This window comes from Panthera pardus, unplaced genomic scaffold (genome assembly GCF_024362965.1).
Source record: "Panthera pardus isolate Hobbes unplaced genomic scaffold, ASM2436296v1 HiC_scaffold_21, whole genome shotgun sequence".
Classification (NCBI taxonomy): Eukaryota; Metazoa; Chordata; class Mammalia; order Carnivora; family Felidae; genus Panthera; species Panthera pardus.
This window is the reverse complement of record NW_026526777.1, coordinates 1,387,234-1,401,180: the sequence shown is the minus strand read 5'-3', so window position 1 is coordinate 1,401,180 and position 13,947 is coordinate 1,387,234. Positions and strand designations below refer to the sequence as shown.

At 52.2% G+C, this 13,947-nt stretch overlaps 1 protein-coding gene across 1 annotated transcript in view; it reads left to right on the top strand.

Annotated features, from left to right (window-relative positions):
• The window catches only part of ASH1L (ASH1 like histone lysine methyltransferase), a 189,973-nt gene extending 177,214 nt beyond the window's left edge, over positions 1-12,759 (top strand). The window contains 13 exon segments of the mRNA XM_053908771.1: positions 17-169; positions 3,003-3,057; positions 3,140-3,272; positions 4,613-4,861; positions 5,733-5,819; positions 6,626-6,716; positions 7,725-7,762; positions 7,764-7,864; positions 7,962-8,134; positions 9,282-9,448; positions 10,610-10,650; positions 11,581-11,882; positions 12,216-12,759. Coding sequence (XP_053764746.1) covers positions 17-169; positions 3,003-3,057; positions 3,140-3,272; positions 4,613-4,861; positions 5,733-5,819; positions 6,626-6,716; positions 7,725-7,762; positions 7,764-7,864; positions 7,962-8,134; positions 9,282-9,448; positions 10,610-10,650; positions 11,581-11,882; positions 12,216-12,307 — 1,682 coding nt within the window. The 3' untranslated portion in view covers positions 12,308-12,759.
• Positions 12,760-13,947: the final 1,188 nt, after the last annotated feature.

The window sequence follows — 13,947 nt, the reverse complement described above, 5'->3', positions numbered from 1 at the left end:
CACTTGACCCTTGCAGATGTCTTCATGACCCAGTTCTCCGCCCTGCAGACAGCACGATCTGTTCGAACGCGACGGCTGGCAGCAGCTGAGGAGAACATTGAGGTGGCGCGGGCAGCCCGCCTCGCCCAGATCTTCAAAGAGATCTGTGACGGCATCATCTCCTACAAAGGTGACCGCGTCCACCCCGAAGGCTTTCTCCTCCTCTTCCTGTACAAATCCTGTCTCTTACCCCCACCCGAGACACCCAAGATCAAGAACAACGGACGTTCGGGGCTAGGGGTTCAGGAGGTGACTTCACTCTTCCTGGTCAGAGTGTAGAATTCATAGGAGTGGCTTTCGTCTTTGGGGAGTGCTGACAGGGTCTCATTCCTTGATCGCCTCTGTCAGTCCTTGGTATTTATTGGAATTCTACCACAGCTAAGGACTACATTCAGGAATCACAGGTCTTAGCTGTAGAACAGAAAGGGCCAGTCTCTGTCTTGGCTGTAATATTCCTGAATGACACAGTGGATTAGCGATTCAAGGGGAAGGGTGTTGTGAACATACAACATCGGTGTTTCTTAACCTTGTTTTTTCAACTTTTTTTTTTAAGTAATCTCTACTTGGGGCTTGAACTCACAGCCCTGAGATGGAGACGCGCAGCTCCACCAACTGAGCCTGCCAGGTGCCCCCTTAAGCTTTTTTGATTGACCAAAAGACCTGTGAGAGTCTAATAAAAGCTGTGGACTCTTTCCCCAGAAAAATGTATAACTTTGCATGTATTTTGGAGAGTTCACAGGCCCTGGCCCCCACATTAAGGAAGAGGACGTAAAGTTGCAAGAAAATTACTTTAAAAGCATTTTCAGGCAAACACTTCTACCACATCTTTCCTCTTTCGAGACCTCTTTTGAGTATGTGTTGGGGGTGACCGTGGGGAAGGAGAGTTAGCTTGGGGAAGGTAGTTTGGTAACATTCGTGACTTTTTCTGACCAGGAAATTTGGAGATGTTTAGAATGAAAGGTTTTAGGGACATCTGGGTGGCTGATTTGGTTAAGCGGCCAACTTGATTTTGGCTCGGGTCATGTTCTCACTGTCATTAGATCGAGCCCCTCGTTGGGCTCTGTGCTAGATGTGGAGCCTGCTTGGGATTCATTCTCTCTCCCTCCCTCTCTCCCTCTCTCCCTCCCTCTCTCCCTCTCTCCCTCCCTCTCTCCCTCCCTCTCTCCCTCTCTCTCTCCCTCTCTCTCTCCCTCTCTCCCTCCCTCCCTCTCTCCCTCCCTCTCTCCCTTTCCCTCTCCCCATCCTTCCCTGTCTCTCCCCTTCTCCCCCTCTCCCTCTCTCCTTCCCTCCCAACTCCCCCCCTGCCCTCCACTCTTGTGAGCAGTCTCCCTCAAAAAAATAAGTAAAAGGAGAGAGTTTGACAAATACTTGCAGCTTTTTGTTATCAGTTTGGGCCTATTTCTCCCTCTGTCTCGCTAGATTCTGAGGAACTTCGCTTTCCCTCTCTTTTCTCAGTCCATTCCTTAGCTCCATGTTTTAGTGGCTCTTTGCAGTTTTGTTAACCTAAGGATATAGAGAAGAAAGGGGGACCAATCTGTCCTAAGATTTAGTTTTGTGGCACCTCTTCTGTTTCCATCCCCAAAAAGTCACACCCCCGTTGCCAGCCAGCCCTGCCTGTTGGGACGTGAGTCTGCAGCCAGCATGTCTGCATGTCCCCACCTTCTGGGCAGGAGACAACAGGCTTTTTCTCTTTAGTAGTTGCTAGAAAGAAAGGTGGTGAATGAAAGTCCCTCAAAAATTAAAGATGGAAATAGAAAAAGTAAATAGCTAGTAATACCATATGACCCAGTAATCACACTACTGGCATTTACTCCAAACGAAAATTCTAAGTAAAAAAGATAGGTGTGTCCCTGTGTTTTTTGTAGCATTATTTAGAAGGGCCAGGATGTGGGAGCAGCCCAAGCATCCATCCATGAATGAGTGGATAAGGATGATGTCGTAAATACACACGGTGGAATATCACTTGGCCATTAAAAAGAAGGAAATCTTGCTGTTTGTGACAACATAGATGGACTTAACAGGGCATTATGTTTAGTGACATAAGTCAGACAGAGATTTCACTTGTGTGTGGAATCTAAAAAGCAAAACGAGCAAATAAATAGATTCTTAAATACGGAGAACAAACTGGAGGTTGCTGGAGGGAGAGGGTGGGGGAGGATGGGTGAAATAGATAAAAGGGATTAAGATTTGCAGTTGTGAGATAAGTAAGTCCAGGGGCTAAAGACTGCGGCCCAGGGAGGGTCGCCCCCCAGGGAGGGTCGCCCCCCAGGGAGGGTCGCCCGTAGTCCTGCAATGACGTGTGTGGCCACCTGTGAGCAACAGGTGGCGTGTGGCATCATCAGATCACATGTCGCAGGCCTGGAACCAAGACCTCATTCTGTGGTAACGAGTCTTCAGTAACAAAGTCGAATTTTTAAAAAGAAAGGTGAGGTAGGTAGCAGCCCCACAGGTTGAATTCTGTTTTCATGGTCTGGAGAAACCGTGTTATAAGGAAACTGATTCCAGGAAATATTTACACTACCAAATTATTCACTATCTGGAATTTATTTGAATCCACACCAACAGAGTAATATTAACAGTGGGCCATTGACGGGAACTAGAAAATATTTGGGGGTAAGACGTTCTTTGCGTTAGTAAAACGTGGCGAGCGGGGAGTTGCCCTGAGCAGCTGGCTCTGCTGTGATAATTTCCCATCTCTCACTCCTCATAGAAGGTTGTTCTCCTTATCCAGCTAACAGGTGTGGCATTTCAGGCACATCTCCCTCATCTTCACATCCCAGGTAATCCCGAGGGGATCTTCCCTGCCTCGGTGCCCCCATTCCCGAAATGTCCATGGCCACCCTCAAAACACACTTGGATTTTTTCCCCCTAACTTTTAATTTTGGGGATCCTACGTTTTTGGCCCGCAGTTAGTACTGGCCTCTCTTGCATCATGTAGCCCTGAAACCTTGCCTTCTCTGCAGATCCTTCCCGACAAGTCCTGGCCGCGCCCCTTCTGAGCCTCCCCCCGAAGAAAAAGTAAGTTCACAAATTGGGGAATCATCTGAGTTGTAGACGGGTGCCGAGCGCAGCGGACTGATGCCCTGGCTTTGTGCCCCAGGAACGCTGATTATTACGAGAAGATCTCCGACCCCCTGGACCTGGCCACCGTAGAGAGGCGCATCCTCACCGGCCACTACAAGACCGTGGAGGCTTTTGACGCCGACATGCTCAAGGTCTTTCGGAATGCTGAGGTATTTTCCCGGACTTCAGACTTCAGACGTGCATTCACAGTTTTGAAGAGAACTTTTCCAGAAGTTAAAGATTTTTACCCTCTCTTATCAAACTATATTTCTGGCTACAAATGCAACAATTTTTTTTTTTTTTTTTTTTTTTTTTTTTTTTTTGAGAGGGAGAGAGAGAGCGTGCACACTCCAGAGCAGGGGAGGGGCAGAGAGACAGAGAGAGAGAGAGAGAGAGAGAGAGAGAATCCCACGCAGGCCTGTCAGCACAGAGCCCAATTTGGGGCTGGATCCCACAACCCCGGGATCACGACCTGATCCAAAATCAAGAGTCGGATGCTCGACCGACTGAGCTACCCAGGCGCCCCGAAAGGCAACAGTTTTTATTGAATACCCTCTGGGAAAGGGTTACAGCGTACTCAATATTGTAGAGTCTTGTGTAATAACGACACTGATGTGACCAGAATGGAAGGTTAAATTATATTCCCAAAAAAGAAATTTTTGTAAAAGCCTAATTTAGTATTGAATGTTTGTATCACATAATACGTATTACCTTACCACACTTAGGTTGTCTGTAGTTTCTTTCCTCAAGACACTAAGTGTATGTGAAATACACAGAAATATGTACAGTATATCAAACTAAATCTTACGGATGGGATTGAGGGGTGTTAGACCAATGGTTGTAGAATAGCCGATGCTCATTGAAGAGAAGGTGACCTCGACCTGATTTAAAGGAGAGGATGAAGTATTGTAGGGTACGTAGGGATGAGGAGGATTCTCGGTGATTTTAAAATACCTTGGGAAGGACCAGGAAGAACAAGGGGCTGCGAGGTAAGGGAAGAACCGAGGTGGAAGGCAGAAACGAGAGAAAGACGGGTAGGAGGTAAGATAGCTCGGTCTGGAATTACAGCATGCTTTCTGCTGAAACCCATGCATATGCAGAGCTCACGGCTCCGTCCCCGGCACGTGCAGGTGCAGGACAGAGTACGGGCTCTGCCCGCTGCCCCCACGACAGCTGCCGTGTTTGCCCCCTGATGCGCAGTGAGGCCTGTGGCCGAGGCGGGTGGCGGCGGCAGCGTGAATGGGAAACCGTCTTGCAGATTCTGACTTGAGTTCGTGTTAGTTGATATGTGATGGTATTGGAAATCTGTTACCCAGAGCGGGAGGATGAAACTCCTCCTGCCTCCTCAGGCTTGTCCGGAGGGAGCTCTTTGCCCACCACGGGGCTCCGCCTCCCGGCCCCGAGGAGAGGACTCGAAGCTGTGCCGACAGCCGGCCAGCTGCCCCCTCCAGGTACACGCTTGAGCCCTGCTGACAAGAGCACGCGCGTTTCTTTCCTCTGCTCCCTTCAGAAGTACTACGGGCGTAAATCCCCCATCGGGAGAGATGTCTGCCGCCTGCGGAAGACCTACTACAACGCCCGGCACGAGGCGTCGGCCCAGATCGACGAGATCGTGGGAGAGACGGCGAGCGAGGCAGACGGCAGCGAGGCCTCCGTCTCCGAGAAGGAGAATGTGCACGAGAAGGACGACGACGTCATCCGCTGTGTGTGCGGCCTGCACAAGGACGAAGGCCTCATGATCCAGTGTGACAAGTGCATGGTGAGCCTCGGGGGACACGGGCCGGGGCCTCGGCCCTCGCTGCTCCCAGATGACCTTTCTCCTGTCTTCTTCCTCTTTCCCGTTATCCTTCCCGCTTTCCCACCTCTCCCACCTCTCCATCCCCCTGCACGGTTCTTGGGGAGGCCGGACCCAGGGATTGTGTGGGAAGGAGCCGCGCAGAGCAGCACTGCCCTCTGTGGCCCTGACGCAGGCACAGCGAGGCTCCGCACTTGCCACCTTACCAGATGGGAAGGGGGCCACGAGTGACCCACAGGGTGGTCGGGAGCCCGGGATTAGGCCACAGCACGGAGAAACGCTGTGCGGGGCGCCTGGGGGGCTCGGTCCGTCAAACGCCTGACGCCTGACTCTTGACTTCGGCTCAGGTCATGATGTCACGGTCTGTGGGATCGAGCCCCGTGTCGGGCTCTGTGCTGACAGCATGGAGCCTGCTAGGGATATTCTCTCTCTCTCTCTCTCTCTCTCTCTCTCTCTCTCTCTCTCTCTCTCCCCCCTCTGCCCTTCTCTCTCTCTCTTTCTCACTCTCTCAAAAATAAATAAAAACTTTAAAAAAAGAAAAAGAAACATTGTGTGACTAAGGCCTCCGCAGCAGCCGGGTCACGGCTGTGTGCTACCCAGTAAGTAGTTTGTTTCTATAACCCTACGTCCCTCTGTCCTCTGTCCAGCTCCACATTTTATTTGCCCGGGTGTGTGTGTGTCCTAAAGCGATCGGTACATGTACGTTCACACACATTCACATCCCTTAGTTCCCGTTTGACCTCACCCTGTCCCACTGTTTCGTTTCGTTATTCTTTGCCCCCGGCCCTTCTCGGTAAGCGGAAGGCCCCCTCCCAACCGCACTTTGTCCCCACAGGTGTGGCAGCACTGCGACTGTATGGGGGTGAACTCAGACGTGGAGCACTACCTCTGTGAGCAGTGTGACCCGAGGCCCGTGGACAGAGTAAGCTGCCCTCTGGTGACAGTCTGATCGACAAGCGGGAGCGTCTGCGCGCGGCCTCCTACCTGCCCTGCTCCTGATGCACTGACTTTCCTTTGATAAGTTACCCAACCTCTCTGGGCCTCAGTTTCTTACAGTTTACCCTGAGGGTAACAGTTCCGCCCTTCCCTTTCTCAAGTGTGTGGTCAAAGGGGAAATAAAACACTTAGAAACCTGCGGAAGGAATGGTGCTCTATAAACACTGTCTGCTCTCCATGAAAAAAGTACTTGTGAAGTCCGAGCTCAGTACTCTAAATACCACTTAGGTTAAGTAGTGTTTAAGTGAAAAGAGCATTGAGTCCGAGTCCACAGGGTTAGTCTCAGTCCACTTTCCGGGGGAGGCGGTGGGTTGAGTGACTCTCCCACGTTACCAGGTGGGTGTTTGTCTTGTTCTGCTCTGTGTGTGCATGCGGTCTCGGGCAGGGCTCCTCTGTAAAGGGAAGTGTTGTGGGCAGAACGTCTTCGCGGCAGTGTCGTCATTTAGAGCGGCATTTCCGTGCTGCGAGGGACGCACTGCAGAATGTCTGGCTTCCCCGGCACGTGGGTTCTAAATGCCAGCAGCTTCCCTGCATCGCTGTGACACTGCGAGTGTCCCCCTCACGCGCTGTCCCGCTCCCGTGGGGCCCAGGGCAGCCGCACAAGCTGTGCTCCGTGCGGTCAGTCGGGAACGCACGGCCTTCGCTTTCCCGGTCCAGTAGGGTTAGGATGGAGACCAGTAGGCGGGACGTGGCGGTCACGGCCCTGACCCGTTGGCTTTTCGTCCTTACCAGGAGGTACCCATGACCCCTCGGCCCCACTACGCCCAGCCCGGCTGTGTCTACTTCATCTGTTTGCTCCGAGATGACCTGTTGCTTCGTCAAGGTGCGTACACGCGAGCTGGCCCCACCTTTCCTCGCAGCAGGACTGTCTGCCGTCCACACAGCACTGTCACCACACAGCCTTGCGTGGCCACAGAATACAGCTGACCCTGGAACACAGCAGGTTTAGGGGCACCAGCCTCCCCCCGCCCCATGCAGTCAAAAATCCACGTATGACCTTTTGTTTGCTTTTTTTTAAGTTACTTTATTTATTTTGAGAGAGAGCGCAAGCTGGGGAGGGGCAGAGTGGGGAGGGGGGGTGGGGAGAGAATCTCAAGCAGGCTCCACACCCAGCACAGAGCCCGACTCAGGGCTCAAACCCGTGAACGATGAGACTGTGACCTGAGCCAAAATCAAGAGTCGGACACTTCATTGACTGAGCCACCCAGGCGCCCCTAAAAAAGCCACATGTAACTTTTGACTCCCCAAGAACTCTACTAATCGCTTTTTGTTGACCAGAGCCTTCCTTACTGATAACATAGCCCACTAACCTATATTTTGTATGTTACATGTATTTATATACTTCGTGCTTACAATAAAGCTAGAGGAAAACAATGTTAAGAAAATCGTAAGGAAGGTTTTTACAGTACATCTACAGTCCTGGACCATATTTATCCAAAAAAAAAAAAAAAAAAAAAAATCTGCATTAAGTCAGCCCTGTGCCGTTCAAACCATGTTGTTTCAAGGGTCAACAGTATAGGTTTTATTTCCTTTAGTCCTTCAGCTTTATACATTTCCCCTCCACAAAATAAAGTGAATCTGGAGAGACAAGGCTGTCACAAAGCTAGTTTCAGGACTTGGGAAAAACACAACAGGATCCAAGAGCTGGGCACGCTCCCTCGTGGTGTCCTCACGGTCTAGCATGGACGGTCTTCACCGCGAGCCTGCGGCCGTGCTCTCTGTACCCGTTGATTAGATTTTACGTTCTCCTGGGTGGACCTGGGTGGGACCAGTGGACGCCTGGCAGAGCTCATGCTGGCCTCGTCTAACTAACCTCTCCTGTGCCTTCCAGGCGACTGTGTGTATTTGATGCGGGACAGCCGGCGCACCCCCTGACGGCCACCCGGTCCGCCAGTCCTACCGACTGTTGTCACACATTAATCGAGACAAACTTGACATCTTTCGCATTGAGAAGCTTTGGAAGAATGAAAAGTAGGTGTTGAGGTCTTCACTGTCTCCTTCCAGCAAAGAGCTGAATACTGGCCAGGGTCTTGCCAGTTGACTGACCCTGACCCTCTCTCTGCCCTAGAGAGGAGCGGTTCGCCTTTGGTCACCACTATTTCCGCCCCCACGAGACCCACCACTCCCCCTCTCGCCGCTTCTATCACAACGAGCTGTTTCGGGTGCCGCTGTACGAGATCATTCCCTTGGAGGCCGTGGTGGGGACCTGCTGTGTACTGGACCTTTACACGTATTGCAAAGGTGAGTGACCCGAGCTGCCGAAGAAATGACCTTCTGTCCCCTGTTCCTCGATGTGCAGCTGCCACTCCATTCTTCTTGTCTCCGTGTGATGAAAAGAGTCCTCAGGCTAGCTGTGAAGCTTGAGAGAGCTGAACGTTACATCGTTTCTTTCTTTTACCTAGTGCTTGGTATTCAGTGGCTCTTAATTCCTTGCCACCCCCCCCCCCCCCCGCCTTTTACTTATTTAGTTAACATTTCTTCCTTAATATCGCGTGCTCAGCATCCCATTAGTACTGTCGGAAGGTACGTTCTTTCACCCGCCCACTCCAGAGTCCCCAAGGCCATCCGCAACTCTGGACATTCAACCAACCAACCAGAACAGTGCAACGGTTTTATGAGCTCCATGGCCAACAGTGTAGGCTGTGGAGTCAGTCCATTTTCAAATCCCAGCCCCACCGCTCGTTACTTGTGCGTCCTCGGGCAGTCACTTAGTCTCCCGGAAGTAGGGGCTAGCCCCTGTCACAGCATTCTGTGAAGATGAAGCGAAGTGACACTCTACGAGCACTTGGGCCAGTTGGGCTCCCGGTGTGAGCTCCCACGTGCTCACCTGTCTCTTCCAGGCGCTCGGCTGCCTCACCTTCTTGGTATCACAGCAGCGTTGGCTGCTTGGGGCCCATGGTTCTGGGGACTGTGTCCCCCGGTTGTGAAGTGTTTATTTCCAGGGGCACCCAGCGGGCTCAGTTGGGGTCATGAGTTTAAGCCCCGCATGGGGCATAGAGAGGACTTAACGTAAGTAAATATTTACTAAATAAAATGTTTGTTTCCAGATGTGCTCCCTTCCTTTACACCTTTATACCTGCCCTTCTTCTCTGCTAACGTCCCCACACTCTGCTCTGTCTTCTCCGTCATGCCGGTGGCCGTGCTCCCACATTCCTGCAGCACCTGAACAAGCTGCCCGTCTGGTACCTTCCCGCCCTGTCACACACCCACGCACGCACCCATCTGGGGACTCTCCTTCCTTCTGCAGTCATCAGAGGCCTCTCGGAATTGCCATAGCGTCCCCTCTTCACGGTCCCGCTGCCCTCCCAGTGGTGTGGTGTCATCTCTGGGCAGCTCGGGGAGAAGGGAGGGAGACGGGAGGGTTCTTTAGCAGTATTTGAACTCCTAGGGAGACCCAAAGGGGTGAAGGAGCAGGACGTGTACATCTGTGACTATCGGCTCGACAAGTCCGCACACCTGTTTTACAAGATCCACCGGAACCGCTATCCCGTCTGCACCAAGCCCTATGCCTTTGACCACTTCCCCAAGAAGCTCACTCCCAAGAGAGATTTCTCGGTGAGTCTCCGTCCTTCCACCTGTCCGTGTCCAGGCCGCGCAGCTCACGCGTGCCGCTCCGTAGGGTGGGGAGCCTGCTTCCTCATCTTGTTCCTCTGTCCCGGACTGCGGGAACCGGGCAGTTGGGATTTCTAGACAGCATAAATACATTTCCACGTTTCTTCTGCATTTCCTGCCGTGGGCTGTTTCTCGGGAGTTGTCATCTTCCGTGTCGCAGTCGGGTTTCCCTCTTTTTTCTTTCTCACCTCTTTACAGTCTTAGCCCTTGAGCCCCCATCGTAGTTTTTTGTTGTGTTTTTCACATCCATAATTTTAAGAAGTGGAATTAGCAAACCCAGAGAAAACGTCAGTGAAAACAATTCAGTGGTTTTTCCTTGTATCTTTGCATTGAAAATGTAAGACACCATCATTATATAAAATGTGAAAACTACAGAAGCATTAAGAAAAAGTTGTACATTATCCCACTGCCCAGAAAATAATGGAGTTATTAACATTTTCATTTTCTGCCTTTCTCCTGTGTTTTTTCTTTCACTGTCGTGAACATAGTCCTCCATACGGTTATTTTGTGCCATTCATCTTCCCACAGAGGCTTTGGTTGTCCCCCCGTCTACCTACTAAAATGAGACCCAGGACTAAGCTGCTCATCCTTGACCCTGCTTTCTGTGGGCTTGTCCAAAACCGTGGCCATCCTCCTAGAATGGTTAGAAACCGTCTAGCCAGAAAGCAAGCATTCATGCCCCTGCTTTTCCTATTCTTGTTTTTGGATACCTCTGAACAGTATTTTATATTCTGCCCGCCTCTCATCTAGACTTCTTTGGTCTTGCTTGCTCGGGCAACAGCTCACAGGTTAGCTTTGAAGCCCCAACTTTCACTACTTAAACATCAGGATGGGGCAGACAGGACCGGGAGTCCGTCCCTCGTACTGTCGTCGCGGGCTCACGAGACCCCAAAACCACCGTAGCCTACAGACCGATGGAAGTACTGAACTTCAGACCTTACGACCCAGCCGCCCAGCCCTCACCCAGTGAGGGCCTCAGCCCTGTGTTTTCTTCCTGTTTCCTTAGCTGCCCCCCTCCCGCTCCTTGTCCTGAGTTGGCCCCGGGCCGCCTGGTCCAGCTTCGCCAGCCTCTGCCGTAGACTTACCACTTCCCTTTCTTTGCAGCCGCATTACGTCCCAGACAACTACAAGAGGAACGGAGGGCGGTGAGTCCCATGGGGACGTGAGGGGCCTGTAGGAGGCGGCCCACGGCTTGGGCAAGGGGACCGCCATCCACCCGCTCAGCCATACCTGAGGATAGGGACCCTCTGACAGGGTGACCCAGGGGAGGGCCTAGCTGACAGGAGGCACGGTCTCGTCACGGAGCTGGAGGCAGGGCAGGGAGGGAGGCTCACAAGGAACAGGAATAGAGAAGGAGAAGATTTGGGACAGAACTCTAGACAGATTCAGAAAAGTCCCTTTTCAAGGTTTCTGCGAGCTTTTCTCAGTACCCGAGGTGTTCGGTTCCTGGGACCTCAGTCAAGGGCGTGCTGTCAAGCCTCTGCAAGTGCAGGGTTTTGCCGAGCACTGTGCGCATGTGGCTCTGATTTGTCCTGGTTTTGTGCACGAGATGCTTGTTCTGGGAGAAGGGGCACCAGAGGCCTTCCTTCAGTTTCCTTTTCTGTTGAATGGGGGCCTGCCGCCCGCTGTACCGACGTCATGGCTTCCCCTGAGGGGGACGTCCTAGACCGCACATGGGGGGGGGGGTGGGGTACAGGAAAGGAAATGCTCCGTATGAAGTCTTACTGGAGTCAGACTGTGGGCCTCACGGCGCTGGGCCAAACCTCGCTATGCTCACGACGCAGTCAGAACTAGCTAAGCAGTGTTACCAGCTCTGGTACAGTTTGTGGATTCCTTGGATTTCCTGAAAGAAGGAAATTGTATTTTATAATTAGAAAACAGATTTCAGAGAAAGGTGGTGATTTGTGCAAATAATAATAAAGTCACAGCCAGCGCCAAGACTCTAAGAGCTAGACTCAGGGTCTGAAGCCACCTGAGGTGCCTCCCCACCGCCCCACCCCCGCCTCCCCTCTGCTCCCCTTCCCTCCCCAGTGCCCTCCTCAGCCTTAGTCTAAATTCCCACCTCTGCCTCACAGGTCCTCCTGGAAGTCTGAGCGCCCAAAGCCGCCCCTGAAAGACCTGGGCCAGGAGGACGATGCTCTGCCCTTGATTGAAGAGGTCCTGGCCAGCCAGGAGCAAGCTGCTGAGGAGATGCCCGGCCTGGAGGAGCCGGAGCGGGAGGGGGCCGCCGCAGAAGCGAGCGAAGGCGAGAAGAAGGCGGAGGAGAGCAGTCCGGAGCCAGCGCCTGCCTGTACCCCCGAGGAGCGACGGCACAGCCAGCGGGAACGACTCAACCAGATCTTGCTCAATCTCCTGGACAAAATCCCCGGAAAAAATGGTAAGAAGACTCAGGCTCATGTCTCGGGTTTAAGAGAAAGGGGAAATGAGTGCGGAAAGAATGGAAAAGAACAGCTTACGATTACTTGCCCGGAACGGAAAGTATCCTGTGAAAACCTCGCGGTTCTTTTGCGGGCCCGCATCCTGTTGCATGTCGGGAATGGATCTGCGGGTGCGGAGACGGTCCCCCGGAGAACTTCCCTCCCAAGCAAGGCCCGATGCGTTCACAGGCTGGAAAAGGAGTCCCCGGGCTCCAGTGCCCTCCCTCCAGCTCAGATGCGGAGGGAGGAGTGGGGGGCGGGGATTCGATGAGCCTCCTTGGTTCTGTTTTCAGCCATCGACGTGACCTACCTGCTGGAGGAAGGATCCGGCAGGAAGCTCCGAAGACGCACTTTGTTCATCCCAGAGAGCAGCTTCCGGAAGTGAGCCTCAGAGGAGGAGGTCAGGCATCCGCCGTCGGTGGAGCTAACAGTCCTGCCTCTTGTTCCGAGTGTAGACAGGGGTGGGAAGGGGCCGTGTCATTGGCATCAGGTACTTAATAAACCTTGGAGCTAGTGGAGGGGGAGAGGAAGGCGCCTGTATAAACACTCCCGTTTAACTTGTTTTCCTCTCCATTGCTTCGCCCTGAGGGTTCGAGATGGGAGGAGGACAGCGCACACTGGGGGCGGCCGTGGGGGTGGCCAGAGTCTTGGTACTTTTATAGCACTCGCCTCTCCCTCCAGCTTGGGTCTCTCTGTGTCACCCTCTGACCCCACAGGCACTGCTGCGAAGCTGCTTCCTTGTCCCCACGTGTAACTCCCCGTCGGCGGGAGGGGGTCCCTACCCGCCCCGGGCGTCCGTTCTCTGTGGGCTCCAGGAGCTACCCTAGAGACCTACAACAGAAACAGCTGCTGGGGCCTCTTTCCAGATGGATCCTTGACTGGGAAAGTTTCCTCGTCCAATCAGGTCCAAGTAAAACGTGAATTGACAGGTCAAAGCACTTGTATCTGCGGCCCTTTTCCCTCCCTCTCCCCCCCAGAATGTAACCACGGACTAGGGAAGGCCCCCATGGGGTCAGCAGGGCACAGAACTCATTGTAATGATTTTTGTTTTAACTTCATACCCTGCCCAACCTATCTTTTTCTAACGAGAAGGCCAGGCCCCCCGCCAGCGCCTCACCTGTGCCGTTCACGCGCTGTGGCTCTCGGGCGTCTGCTGTGCCGCGAGCGGACATTCGTCTCAGAATAGCCTCGTCGTAAAACCTCCGTACACGTGGACCCTAAACCGCCCCCCCAAAGTCACTACACAGACTGTTGAGCAGTGTTCGCCTAGCAGAGTATTTGTCGTGAGTGTACATTATCGATTGAAAACACTACTCCTGTTTTCCTCATTGTACAGTTTTCAGTGTCCACCTCTTAGAGACCGTGCTTGCCCACCCGCCGGCCTGGGTCCTCCGCCCTCCTGATGACCGCACAGGGGGGAGGGCACGGGCGTCTGCTTCCTTCCCAATCTCTTGGCCAGAACTTCCCAGACAATACTGTCTCTTTAAAAATGAAATTTAAAAAGCTTTGCTTTGTTATCTTCTCAGACATACATATGCATATACGTTTTAGATGTTCTTATAAGAGAAAAGATGGTTTTTAAATGTGCCAAGTTGTGTGTGTATATATATATGTATGTATGTATGTATATATATATATATATATCTGCCGCGTGACTAGGAAGCAATACAGTAGTAACCCCATCCCATTACTTTTCTCCAGTCCCGGACCAACGCTGTCCTAGCTGCACATCTCCCCCGATGACGACGCTCTGACTTGTTTAGGTAGAAACATGGACACCTTCCATTCCATTCAATCTTTTTTTCTTTTTCTCCTTTCTGTGTCAATCTTGAGGAAAAAAAAAAAAACAAAAACAGAAAAAAAAAAAAAACAAAACAAAAGAGACAGGGGAAGCCAAAGATCCCCTTGAGCAGAGAAAAAGCAGAATAAATATTTTATTAAAGAAAACAGAGAATTAAGAAACTAGTTTGGAGTATTTTCTTACCGTAGAGAGGCGCTGTACGTTACGACAAGACCTGGGTGCGA